Source organism: Haliotis rufescens, unplaced genomic scaffold, assembly GCF_023055435.1.
Source record: "Haliotis rufescens isolate VD_foot unplaced genomic scaffold, xgHalRufe1.0.p SCAF_7, whole genome shotgun sequence".
Taxonomy (NCBI): domain Eukaryota; kingdom Metazoa; phylum Mollusca; class Gastropoda; order Lepetellida; family Haliotidae; genus Haliotis; species Haliotis rufescens.
In genome coordinates this window covers 24,136,141-24,150,436 of record NW_025964361.1, presented here as the reverse complement: position 1 = coordinate 24,150,436, position 14,296 = coordinate 24,136,141, and the positions used below count along the sequence as shown (strand labels likewise).

Here is a 14,296-nt window from a genome sequence, read left to right as displayed (position 1 = left end):
TGTTATAAACAATGTTCCACACTGTTGAGTTACTATGACACAATCATTTAAGTCATGGAGTAAGAACTTCTGATCCAATTTTGCAACTAACACAGGTTGTGGGGACCAGTTCTACATCAGAATCTACATATGGTTCTCACCGAATGAGATGCAGTCCAGGCAGACAGGAATGTGTACCTCAGTGAGATCTGGGGGTTTTCCCCTAAACATCCATGTTTTCAGATTTGCTTATAATCTTTGAATACACAATGTTATTTAGAAAGTGGTCAAACGTAACAAATGTTATATTTGTAATAATATTGCTAATCTACACTTGCAAGAGAGGAACACAAAGTACATGATCTAGACCACCGGTTGTCGGACTTTCATTTTTGTGGAAGCCTTGGCGGCCGAGTGGATTAGATCGGAGACTGTGTGCTGGCGATCAGGTGCCTATCTCTGAGAGTGTGGGTTCATATCCCGGATGGGACTCATAACAGTACTAGAATTTGAACGTGATACAAGTCTTATCCCAAATATCCCAACATTTGTTACATTTGTTGCAGTCTTTGGTTATTCCCTGACTTATGCTTGTCTCAAGTACCAGAGTGGGCCTGGCATGTGTTCATCCATGACAAAAGAGTTTACAAACAACAGTGAATGTTGGTATACAGCGGTAAACAATTAGATGCAACAGCTTTATTCAAGTGTATGTCAACAAAGCAATAAATAACAGATTCTGATGCTCAACAACACTCATAATGTTCACATCTTCATCAGACTAAACAATGTTTATACTGTCCTCAGACTAAACAATGTTCACATTGTCATCCAATCAAACATTCATGCTTCACGTGTTAATGAACACGGATGCCTTGACCAAATAAAAACAAAAAAATAAATGCCTCATCCCTCACATTTTTTTAATATTTAGAAGATCCATGATTAATTTATTGTAGCCTTATTTTCCACCATTGTCTTCAATGGATTTCAACACCGGATCCACCACAGCAAGGAAAGACCTCTCAAACTGTTCATCAGAGAAGCGGGACACTGACTGTCTAGCCACGCTCCGTAGCCTCAGCCTGTCATCATCAGACATCCTGAACACTGTCGTCATGGCGCCAACGTAGGACTCCTCGTCATCAGCCAGGAAACCTGTCGGCTCCTCGTTGAATGGAACGACGATGTCCAGCTTCGGCCCACCCGAGTTGTGGGCAATAATGACCGTCCCAGCTGCCATAAGCTCCACGACACCTGTGGTAAGAACACACAGACTGATTATTCATATTGACAGAACTTATGTCACATCGTTATCCATCAACAAATAAAAAGAATTCACAGATCGGGAACCATAGTGTATATTTTTAGAATGTTTTCATCTTGATAATTATGTCAATTAACAACATTCAAAATATGACAATCCCCTGACCAACAATTCCTTTGACATGTTTAAGGGATCAATTGAAGAAAAAAAGTAACAAACAAAAAACAGAACTATTCGACCACTGACCCAACAGTTTTAAACAACAAATCAGTAAACAAAGCATTTTCATTTTGTCATCTTTGCAGTAGACAGGCAATATTAGAATGTTTTATTACTTTCAACCTGTTCCACAGTCATTGACTGATGTCAAATCAATTCTTCATGTATGTCATGAGTCCTTTCCCCCACTATTTCTTAATATGCAGGTTCAATGATCAGTGTGTGAGTGACTTCATTTCTGAAGTAGCTTCAGGCAATATTCCACCTAATCTCCAAGGTTACCAAGAAGCAGGACAGGCATGGGATACTGTGGACTTACTTCCATATAGAATTCCCACAGGGTATTGTCTTACGATCACTAATGACCACAGATGTCATTTCACAGCAATCTAAAGTTCTGTTCAAAATTATGGGAGTTTGATTGTATAAAACACCCAATTTCATAATTTCTAAAAGAACATTAAGTTCCTGTGGTTTATATACCTAAACTAGTAAATTCCTAATTTGTACCCAAGAATTGGGGAAGCTCATCATACTCAAGTGCAATATAACACCTCACCTATACCAAAATGTTCATTCCACATGCTGTGAAGGCCAAGCACCGCTGACGCCATGCAGCTCTTCAGCTCCTCGAAGCTGATATTGAGTTTAAAGTCCACGGAGTTCTCCACCCCCAGCTCTCTACACAGTCCCCTCAGTGCCTCCACTCGCTCTGCATCCCCCTCATTCCGACACCCACCCACCAGCACCAGCTTATACATCCCCCATTCACTATCCACCGTCTCCAGAAACTTAGCAAATGATTTCACCTGCAAGGAATGATTTTTCTCCGGCCTGAACTGTGCTACTGACACCATAGTCCTTTCTTTAGAAACTAAACTCTTTTCTAATGGTATTTTTACAAACTCGGAGACATCACATGAAGGATAGACTATATGTGTTCTATTTCCTGCAGACCACAGCGCCTGAATGTGGTTGAAGGTCCATGTCGAGTTGACCATCACCACGTCGTTCCTCTTCCCAGCAACGCCATACAGATATGCAAATATTTTATAATACATCAGCTTAAAGCTGCTGAGAAATGAACTTCTGGCAATGAAACTTGCATTGTTGAATGACTGAGTCCGGTCTGTCACCTTCTGTAACATATCCGTGGAGATCGTTGGATAATGTACATAACAAGCCACCTTGGAGCCACCGAAATATTTAAACAGTGGCACGGTAAATGCATAGCCCATGCTGTCGATGTACAAGTCAGGTACAAAGTTCATTAACGCCTCCCACCCTAAGTACAAAGAGCCGAGGCTTTGTCCCAGGAGTGTGAAATAGGGGTATTTACAAGCTTCCACCCACTGTCGTCTTCTCAGGTACACAAACTCTATAGGTTTGGGTAACACAATGTTAAATCTTTGCCTGGCTCGACCCAGTATTTCTTCTGGTTTGGCATCAATGTCACCAGTGTACACCACACAGCTAACATTAGAGTGTCTGTAAACAAGAAACATATAATGCATCAGTCAATGCTACAAGGCTTTATTAATCATGTTAATGGACCCAACCTGGAACATCTACACATTTGTACGATTTGTACAGCTATTTAACCTGTAAGTACAAAGCGGCAGAGGAAAACAAATCAATGGTTGATATGGGGACACAATGTCACACACTGTCTGCTCCATGACAGACAGCAGACCCTATCTTACCAGGAAACCACATCCAATATTACAAGCACTTAAAACATTTGTTTGTTTGTTGTGTAATGCCACACTCAGTAGTATTCTAGGTATATGATGATGGCCTTTAAACAACCAAGTCTAGACCAGACAATCCAGTAAATGAAATTGTGAGCAATGAGCCACGCCATCCATCTTCCCGAGGCAAGGGAGTTTACTGACTATATGAGTCTAGTTTCCACCCTTGCCCAACTAGGCTGGAATTTCCAGGCTCGATCGTAGCGCCACCAGTGGCTAATACGAGTTATGTCCCTTCTATGTTCCCCCTACTAACCAAACAGATTCCATCTCTCATGTCACAAACAGGCGGCGCCCAGTCGAGACGATCTGCTCGATATTCTAGAACTATATTGTAATACAATGGGTCTTACCCTGCGAAGTGCATCAAATCGAGTGAGCACCTTGATTAAAAGCATGAAAGAATTTACAAAATAGCTGACGACGCCAAGTTGACGGTACACAGGCTTCGCAAATCCTGCAGTCGACCGAAATCTGCACGTTGAAATTCCTGTTGTTAACGAACCGGATGTCTAGTTCGTTACACAATTTTGATTTGACTATGCACAGACTCGTTAGCCCAGCCAAAATGTAACTCCATAATTACAGCCTAGTTCGTCAAGGGTGGAAACTGACTTTATAGTCAGTTAACTCCCTTGCCTCAGGAAGATGGCGCCATTGGGGTATGATGACATGTTCCAGCCAGGTCACCGAGCCTGACCACCCAAAAACTTTGGTTGCTTCTTACGACCAGCACAAACTGGGGACCTAATCTGACCAGGCATCCTCATGGGGGCTGACACATTCAGTTGTGGCAGACAATGAGTCAGATCCAACAATCATGACAATCTTGTAACTCAATATATCACAATGCTCCAGATGCTATTTTGTGACACTGACAGGGATAGAAATTAACTAAGAGAGTCGACTAGCCAGAATAGTGATAACATAAAGCAATACGCCCCAAACTGTTTGAAGTTCTACCAGCGCTATTGATACCTAAAACATTAACAACACTGGTCTAGGCTAGCGTGAAAGACAAACTTCAATCCCTGCCGATTAAGTATCACTCACATGCGATTACACTCACCACAGAAAATGTAAAAGCTACTTTTGTCTGTGTTCTTTAACTAAGAAATGCACCAAACAGAGCTGGGAAACATGTCACAGATCATAAACATTTGGTTATTAATGATCACAAAGGACTAGTTCGGGGTTGGACTGGGATTTTTTTGGTGCATGTTGCATCTACCCAAAATGCCCAATACACAACACTCAAGCTCCTCACAGTGATAACCTTTCACGGAGTGAGTGAGTGAGTTGGGTTTAACGCCGCTTTTAACAGTATTCCAGTTATATCGCGGCGTGCCAGCTTAATCTGGGAGGAAAGACCGAAGTGATGCAGGTCTCAGACGTTTACCACTTCGGTGAAACCCACGAGCACGGTGCTGACAAACCTAGAAACATAATCGGGGCTATCCGGGATTCGAAACCCACAATCATAGGTTTCTGGTGTGCCCAAGGGACGCAACTCTGCACAGCGAATCGCGGCGCCTTAGACGACTGGGCCCCCCGTGCCCCCCCTTTTCACGGGGCTCTCTATACTATTGCTGCCACCAGTCAAAGCTCCTCCCTGTGATAGGTGGCTACAACCATGCTTGGAGTTGAACTCAAAACTGACTGACCATTATGTTCACCAACAAGTGATGACTGTCCATGACATTGATTACTCTTACTCCAGAATTGTTTATCAGTTTTAATTTCTATTTCATTTCAACTATCATGTAATCGGTGGGGAGCTTCGACTGGATGGCAGCGATAGTATAGAGTGCTGCACGAACGGGCTATTGCTGTGAGAAGCTTGTGTTACTGAGAGGGAAGAAGCTTGCACAACACTGGCTAAAGGGAGAAAACTTACTTCTTCTGCAATGATCTGATGGCCACCCAGAGCACTCGTTCCCCACCACCCCCAGCATTGCAGTATGGGTGGAAGAATCCCACTGTCACCAGTCGTCTCCCTTTGCTGTCCTGTCTCAAGTGTGGTAACAAGGACTTGGCCCTCCATCTGACCCACAATCTCAGAAAGATCAGGACCGCAGTGAAGGAGATGACGAAAAACACCCCCGAGACCACAAGCAAACTGGCACACTGGGATACAAGGCTGGAAAATAAAAACAGAAAATTTGCAGTTTGCTGGATCAACTGGATTGTCCAGTGTTTTAGATATTTTAAAAACACAACCCTGAACATCTCTATTAAATTTTCTTTAACAGAAAAACAATTAATTCACAAAAGCTTGTGTCGTGTTGATCAGTCCTTCCTAGTTTTGATTAAGGTCATAAAAGGAACACAAAGAATGTAATTAATCATAAATTGTTTGGAGATCACAATAACTCATTATCCTAAGTACTTGCAATGCCATATTTCACAGGAATAATTTTCACTACCTTCAGCAATATGAGCGAAAACTATGAACATTGGTGAAATGTCCGACCAGACGCCCATCTCCATCTTCGGCACAACCCGCTATATATACAACATCTAAACGATATGTGGCACATTGAATAATTCGTCTTATTAGGTTGGCAAGTTATTCATCTGAGTGTTTCCCGTCAAAACAAAAGGTTGGACATCGACACTTGTTGATCAGAAACAGGACAGAGAGCAACTTAATGTGTGACTAATGTATGTTAAATTGTCTTTCAACTTAATAACAGTTAACTTCCACGATACAGTATGTTAGGACATATATACAACGGAACATCGACACTACAACTCATATTAACATGAATATTGTACCTGACATATTTCTGCATCAAAAGAGAGAGCATTGTTGTGATTTCGTCACTTCATGTTTGCCACGATCTACTTCCGGTTCCTCCAGCTGGGGGGACACGGGGACACCCTCTCAACTCTGAACATATGGATCTATTATGACGAAATATATCATATACATTCATTTCTGAACTAATAATGTAGTCGTGAAAGCAAATATTAACTTAACACATCCTCTCATTTATTAAGAAAAGGGGGAATGGGCAGTTTATACTTTCCCCTTTTCCATTCGGTTCACAACAGGAAGCGGTTGTGAAAGTTAGGACTGCATTACGAAAACGGATTTTATAGGTTTCGTTTAAAGTGAGTTAAAATGTGTAACGTCGGCAATATTTAAACCATATTTTTACCAGCACAAGTTATACATTAAAAATATCTAAAAACCTGTCGACGATGGACAGTTCAATAACTAAAATATCACAACTCTGAATATAAAACTAACATGCTGTGCTTGTCGAAAGAGGCGACTAACGGAATCGGGTAGTCAGGCTCGCTGACTTGGTTGATGCATGTCATCGATCCAAATTGCGTTGATCGATGCTCATGATATTAATCACTGGATTGTCTGGTCCAGATTCAATTATTTACAGACCGCCGTCATATAGCTGGAATGTTGCTGAGTGCTGTGTTAAACAAACAAACAAACAAACAAACAAACAAACAACCAACAACATTATTTAAAAGGTTATAGCTATTTCTTCACAGGACAATATAACAGGCTGTTTAAAACATTGTTGAGTACGGAAAACAAAACACGCATGTCATGAATTGTGTCACTTGTTTAGTCAAATCTTTTAACACGAAAACACATACTATATGGTTGTTACTATATTATGAATTGTTTTAGAATCACGAAACTCCAATACAAGGACCATAAGATCGCAGAATGTGTCACCGATGTCGAAAGAGCCGGCCCGACGGCGTGAGCGGGTGTTCATGCTGTCAACCACTAGTAGGCCTGGTCCAACTTGATTATTAACATTTAAGTTTGGGACTTTTGTTAGAGCCAGAATATAATTTGTCAGCTTTATGATTATATTTTCCGAAAGCAGGCGGTAAACATATTTTCACCTACTGGGCATTATAGATGTACATGTTTTGTAACACCTAGCATGTGCAGTGAACGAATCTTTTCTTTTGACAACTTTAGGAAGTGAAGTCAAGGACAGAATATATCAAATGGTCGGCACCTGTGACAAAATTTCTTTCTTGGCCTTTCCCTAAAGTTTGCAAAGGTAAATTTTAAAGAGTGTATTAATTTAAGAAATTTGTACTCAATTCATTCATTGTTTGTTTTGTGAGATACTTTTGATCAAGTTGTACTGCTGGCGTTTGGTGACAGTGACCGCGAACACAGGCCAACAACATGGTATTATTTCGTCGAATTCCTTTCAAGTAGAAATGAGCTCACATGAGGTCAATGCAAACTTGTGGGACAAATACCACTTTAAATACACAACTATGATTAACACATTTGTAATTAAATATGTTTATAAAACATCGTCAACGATCATTCCTGATATCCGACAACCGCTTATTACACTTATACCGGCATTCCATATCCAGAAACTAGCCAATCCAACTTTTCCAAACTCCATCATTTGTAAACATCGGTGTCAGTCTGATTCCGGATTGAAAACATGTCAATTTTAAGGTTCAGGACGAACAAAAGTCTGTATACATAAGTAGCTGAATCTACATCCGCAGCACTAAACTGTAAGTACTAAAACCTGTCTTTCCTATTAAGTAAATACTTTGAGTACTAGTGACTGAAAGAAAAGCTTGATATAGATCTTGCCAAGAAAGTTAATTAGTTCAGACGCAGATTCACTGACCATGGCGATATACGGATGTATGTAATGACATTGCAATATTTTAGGACATGTGTAAAAATCTTAAAGTTGCCATTGGGTGGTGTTACATTTAACAGAAAATGAAACAAACATTTTTTGTGACGATACCTTTTGATATGTGATCATTTGTTTATATCACAATGTTTCTTAACCGTTAAATCTTTGTCTCATTAATGTTTATACTCTTATCCATGGTTAGATTCAAGTAACATTTTACTGGTAGCCTACCACGTTCATCTTGAAGTGACATGCTGTACTATATAGACTCTTGGATGCAATGCACCAATCATATGTGTATTAATTAACTAGCCAGGGGGATGTTAATAAATTCAGGGAGCCATTACTTGTGTCACAGGCTGTAAGGCTAGTCAATGTTGCCAGAAGTCCATGTACCTTACATGTACATGGGTTGTGATATATATGTTATTGTATATTTCAAGCTGTCACAATGAAGTATTTGGTAAGTGTATTCTTGGTAATATGATGGGTGTATGTTGATTGTGATTGGTTCTGTTTTAACTGTTTTCATTAAGTGAATTCATGAATGCATTTCTGATTTTGTTTTTGTCTGCTGGTTTGCGTTTCTTATTGTGCCTTCATACAAACTTTATACTTTTGTGTTGAGGGGAGTATAATTGGTTAATAAATCCAAGGGTCAAATGAATGGCTTCTAACACATGGATGGAAGCTACTTAATAGTGTTCTCAAATATCAGAATTACTATGTCTGTTTGTTCAGTTACCATATTAACCATAATAACCAAAATATGACAAAATAGGCATTTATTAAAACCATAAACAAGTAAAATTTGTTATTGGAGATCAAACTGTATAGAATTACAAACATGGTTTAAAAGTTATGAAAGTTACAAAGGTTTTTCATTATAGTTACTACTAATACTAGGCAGTTATATATCCCTTCTACACTCGGGGATAGAAATTAACCAAGAAAGTCTACTAGCCCAAATAGCCCTTACGATACCATTAACATTAACTAAGCTGGTTCAGGCTAGCGGGCTAGTGCTGATTTCTATCCCTGCTACACTGCTGTGTTTTCTGTGAAACAGCTGTGATATGCGAAAGAAAATATGGATTGTCATGTATATTTTGGAGCTTAGTTTGGGGCGCTTATAAGGATTACTCACAGAATGGTCCAGAAGTTGGTCATTGGTCAGGGGGCATTTATTATTGGAGCAGGGTGCTTCAAGCTAATACGGTAATTCAGTATTTGTTAACAGATTTGTCTTCCCAATAGGATTTGCAAAAGAATATTGATATTATCTATATATCATTTTCTTTCATATCTTTATGACCATGATTAGCTGAGGAGGTGTAGAAAATATCCAAGTACTCACTATATTTCAGAGTTGCTTAAAGATAAAATGTCAAGATTGATTAGTTTTCTGTCTGGCTTTAAAGAAATAATGACTCTGGCATCATTTGTTTCCTATAAGTATAATTGTATTAATGCCTTAGAAGCATGACAAGATATCATCAACAGTTACCATGGTAACAGAGTGATGTTACCAATGTCAGCACAACAGAACCTTACTGCTTGGCGCTAATCTCAATTCTTACACATATGTACATATATATATCATATATGCATATATTATATAAATTTTGTATTCAGAACTATTTAAAAAAAAGTCAACCTCACAGCTGATGGAGAATCTGATCAGTAATCGTTATGGTCGGGTTGGATAATTGTGAATAATTAAAGAAAGCTTTTAATAGATTTCACAGCAACATAACTGTCAGTTTAATATACTGAAAAGTGAATTAACAGCTTTATTGAGTGTTTGAAATTGGCAGTAGTTCTACAGAACCAAACTGCCCAGTAGTTATGTTATAAGGACTAGTAGAAATTTTCCATTATTAAGGGTTTTGCTATATCATGCTATATGTTATCATTATAGGGACTAATGGACTGAACATGCTAAAACAGTTATTTTCTATCAATGTATTTTTGTGTAAATATGTCATGAATACTGACAACATGAGGAAGTGTTGATGCTCACTGACAAAACCAAGCATGACAAACATGACAAGTGGGGCTATTCGTTATCAATCACTGTGAAATTTATTCTTGGTTGTTCCTGTGTATGCATGAATAAATTCATGTATGTACACTGTACGTGATATGCCTGTTGCTTGAAAATCTATGCTCTTGGACGCATTTGGTGAATGTACATGATAGAAGGATTTTTTATAACCATATATTTATCAGAAGTCGTGATTAGATCAACTATATTACTCTAAAATTGTTTAATTCAAGTAGAACCTTTGGTAATTGTTTATTCATGACAAGCATGATTAGACCAGAACAGTTCCATTTTGTCTAATTGTATGGTTATGAGATTCAAATCACTCTAAAAACAATGAAAAGTGGATAAAAGTTTAAATCTGAAAAGTGCTGATGAATGCAAACTTAGAAGATCATCACATAGGAGGCGACTAACAGAATCAGGTGGTCAGGCTCGGTGACTTGGTTGATGCATGTCATCGTGTCCCAATTGCGTGGATCGATGCTAATGATGTCAATCACTGGATTGTCTGGTCAAGACTCGATTATTTAAAGACCGCCGTCATATAGCGGGATTATATTGCTGAGTGCGGCGTTAAACATCAAACAAACAATAGGTTGCACAAAGTTAAATGGCAAGACAAGCTTAAACACTGCGTACAAGGTAGCATCTTCATGATATTTAGATACCTTTTACATGGACAAACAAAATAATCTGATCTGTTTTTGTTATTCCATGCTACAAACCACGATTTTTCACACAAAACTATCTCAAACCAGGAAAATATAATCTGGTCTAAAGATACCTTAGGACTTTGTCCTCTTCCCTGACAGTTTTCAATTCTACTCAGACTCACTGTTAAGCAATAGGGACAATAATCTTGACATGCCTTGCATTTGTCACCCTGTAAACATGAGTTTGAAATATCAGATTTTAAGCTGATTGCAAAACATGCTAAATAGGCTATGGCAGTGTTTGTTTGTTGTTTAACGGCGCACACAACAATATTCCAGCCATATGACGGTGGTCTGTAAATAATCGAGTCTGGACCAGACAGTCCAGTGATTGATATCATGAGCATTGATCCACGCTATTGGGATTTGATGACATGTATCAACCGGGTCAGCGAGCCTGACCACCTGATCCTGTTAGTCACTTTTTACAGCAAGCACAGTCGCTTTTTACGGCAAGCATGGATTGTTGAAAACCTATTCTACCCCGGATCTTCACAGATCTGCAGTGATGCTGTTTTATGTCAACATGGAAAGTGATAACTGAGTGGTACTAAACCAGGTGGAAGAATAGGAGCATTAAATTAAATGTTTGAAAATTAAGTAAGAAAGTAAACAGGTCCTTGTCTGAACCCTAATGTTAAAAGTTAAGATTTTAAGGGTCCCTAGATTCAAATACTAAGGACTAACCTGATTCTGAGTCAAGGAGCCAGTGAGTGAGATAGTTGGGTTTTATGCGTCTTTAAGCCATATTCCAGCAATATCTTGTCAGAGGATACCAGAAAATGTCTTAAATATGCCAGTGCCTTGTGGGAATTGAAACAGGGGAACCAGGAACTGTTTTTGTTTGGAACACTGCCTGCCTGTTTCATCCTTTGCATGTTGTAGTCTTTCTGTCTAGTTTGCTTGTGTGTTTGCTTGCTTAAGTTAATCAATGGAGTAGATTATGAACATGGTGAATGTATTTCTATATGCATGTAAATGTCCTTGATTCACATTTATATATATATATATATTATATGTCCTTGATTCACATTTATCATGTTTATACATATATATAAATATATCGGTTATTGGAATCTGTTAATATGTCCCCGTCCCATTAGATTGTTATGTGAGTTGTGGTAACCTGTGTGTATTATGAAGACAGACAATGGAATGCAGCATGTGCTCTTTGTTATAGTCAGATGCCGTATATTGCTGATAATGCATACCGGTATATTGAATGGCATTTAATGATGCATGAATAGAATATCCATGATCAATATTGCAAACATCTTTTTAGAATTTCAACTTCTCCATCAGATGGTAGATATTTATCATATTTGTGTACATGAAGTACTGAACAGTATGCAAAGGGACATCTACAAAGATACAACTATTTAAGGATACTTAAAATATTGCTTACAACATCGCTTATTAAATTTTGTGTATTATTTGAATAGCAAGTTTTGAACAGTCAGTGCCCTGACAAAACAAAACGAGCAAAAGTTGAAGAATTGTTTGTATTCTGTAATTTATGTAGACTTACATCTGAGACCAATATTAAACCCTAAGTTTGCAGCAGATGTCTATGACATTTCCTATTAATTGGAAATAAAAATTTCCCAGTTAGTGCTGACAGAAATATTTTATCATATGTTGTATGTTGCTGATCACAAGGCCAATGACGTAAAAACGGCTTTAATCCTAAGGTCAACATTATCAGAAGTGAAAACTTTCTCTATGCAGAGGTTAAGTGGTTTTGAATAGTTGATAGTGAAGGGGACTTCTGTTGAAAATGAAAAGATTTTATGGTGGGATGACAGCTGAAATACAGGATGTATGGCACTGATGTAATAGAGGTAGTATTCTATGAATTATTTAATAATGGCAACTATTGTTTAATATACTTAAAGCTGCATAATAAAATATTAGTTCCAGATGTATTTTTTATGATTATTGCATTAAATAATTTCAGTTATGATATAATATATTATAGCTGTATATATATTTTAACTGAATCACTGGTAGATCAGGTAGAAAATGTGTGTCAGCGGATTGCTATTTACAGGTTATTTAAGGAGACAATTGTAAATGATCTTGTGTGGGGATGCTTTTCCCCCGATTCCACATCTTCATTGACCAAGTTAGTTATCTCCTGTTCGTTCAACTGTAGCAATGGATGTAGATTTTGATAATGACAGCTGGACTGTAGTGTTAGAATGCATTCAGAAATATGGCAACATGTCTAGATTTGTTTCTGTTATTTGTGCAATGTATAGGCAGACAAAAGGCATTGTGTTGTGTGGAAAACATGCATGCAAAATATCTGTTCGAACTCAATTATTTACTTGCTGTCACCATATAGCTTCACTATTGCTGAGTGCTGCATTAAACAGCAAACAAACACAAAGTAGTAATAATGATCATCATCAGCATACTACGAATCTCAAGTATCAATGCTGTTTCACTTTCAGGATGCATATTCTTATTTTGAAAGTAAAAACGACTTGGCAAGGCCCAGGCAATATTATATGCCTAATATGATATATTATGAGACACATTCAGATGATATTTGATTAGTATCATCTGAATGTGTACCGAAGTACAAAACACTTCTGTATGTACCTTGGATAACGGATGTTGTCACAATTAGGTTAGTACGCCGTGAAGCTCAGGTATGTCGTAGTTCTTCACCAGTGTTTGAAATGAAGGCATCCAGGGATCCTTGAGGTTTGTTGCTATAGTGTTTGAATCTAGGGACCCTCTTAATCTTAAAATTTTAATATTGGGGTTGTGACCTCGTGAATTTCAAGCTTGATTTCGAACCCTGCTGGCATTATACTATGTTGATAAGCATATTGTCATATGTTTATTGTTGCATGTAGCAGTTTAAATTTATGACTTTATCAGGTTGAATTTACTGTGTTAAAAATAAGAATGGAAAAATATATTGCATGCACATCGCTTAACACATCATGTTGTATGCCGTGAACATGGTGAAGTTAAACCCAATTTCACCCACCTCCTTGTGTAGAGGATGAACTAGTACACACTTACACCTGATTGTGACCTGCTCCTTAATCACAGTGACCTCCAGTTTAGATGTCAGGTACATGTGTTGTAAACTAAGTTATCAGGTTATGTTGGAAAGTGAACAGACTCATTTCATGATTATTATTTTTTGGTAAGACACACTTTATTTACCAACCATAACCAATCTTACCAAAGATCATCAGGAAAGTTTTAATGACAATATCATGTAGAATAAGAACCAATCTTGGAATACAGTCAAACAGTTGGATATGTCAAACTCACAGCAAGGACCTGGGGAAATCTTACTATACTTACCACTACTTCAACCTGGATGTGTTAAACTCACCCAGGACCTGGGGAAATCTTGCTATGTTTGCCACTACTTGAACCCAGATGTGTTGAAATGAGATGTCAAATGTTGCAAACTCCTTTCATAGTCCCATGAAATAAAAATAGCTTAAAACGTAGAACCCTGAACTGTTGATAAAGGTTTGTATGTTTGCACATTTGCTTTCTGTTGTCTGATGGCTGGGTCAGACTGTAATAAGGTCAAGTCAGATGTGTCGAACCCCGAGACAACAGTTTTCGACTAAATGTATTTTAATGACTAGGTACATATGTTATGACAAGGTATCAGA

The 14,296-nt window shown here is 38.2% G+C and overlaps 2 protein-coding genes across 6 annotated transcripts in view; one reads left to right on the top strand and one right to left on the bottom strand.

Annotated features, from left to right (window-relative positions):
* Window positions 1-648: 648 nt before the first annotated feature.
* The window catches only part of LOC124137469 (GDP-Man:Man(3)GlcNAc(2)-PP-Dol alpha-1,2-mannosyltransferase-like), a 28,043-nt gene continuing 14,395 nt past the window's right edge, over window positions 649-14,296 (bottom strand). Inside the window, exons 2-5 of one of the 4 annotated variants that reach the window (XM_046503779.2) lie at window positions 5,995-6,123; window positions 5,114-5,356; window positions 2,025-2,953; window positions 649-1,236 (exon numbers count right to left, since the gene is read on the bottom strand). In XM_046503779.2, the coding sequence (XP_046359735.2) occupies window positions 941-1,236; window positions 2,025-2,953; window positions 5,114-5,356; window positions 5,995-6,026 (1,500 nt within the window). In that variant the 5' untranslated portion in view covers window positions 6,027-6,123 and the 3' untranslated portion in view covers window positions 649-940. Of the gene's footprint in view, window positions 1,237-2,024; window positions 2,954-5,113; window positions 5,357-5,994; window positions 6,286-14,296 lie in introns of those variants that run through there. The other 3 variants (XM_046503780.2, XM_046503777.2, XM_046503781.2) reach the window with 3 other exon arrangements.
* LOC124137467 (copper-transporting ATPase 1-like) overlaps window positions 7,608-14,296 on the top strand; it is a 51,528-nt gene continuing 44,839 nt past the window's right edge. Inside the window, exons 1-2 of one of the 2 annotated variants that reach the window (XM_046503772.2) lie at window positions 7,622-7,746; window positions 8,324-8,343. In XM_046503772.2, coding sequence (XP_046359728.2) covers window positions 8,332-8,343 — 12 coding nt within the window. In that variant the 5' untranslated portion in view covers window positions 7,622-7,746; window positions 8,324-8,331. Of the gene's footprint in view, window positions 7,747-8,323; window positions 8,344-14,296 lie in introns of both variants that reach the window. The other variant, XM_046503774.2, reaches the window with a different exon arrangement.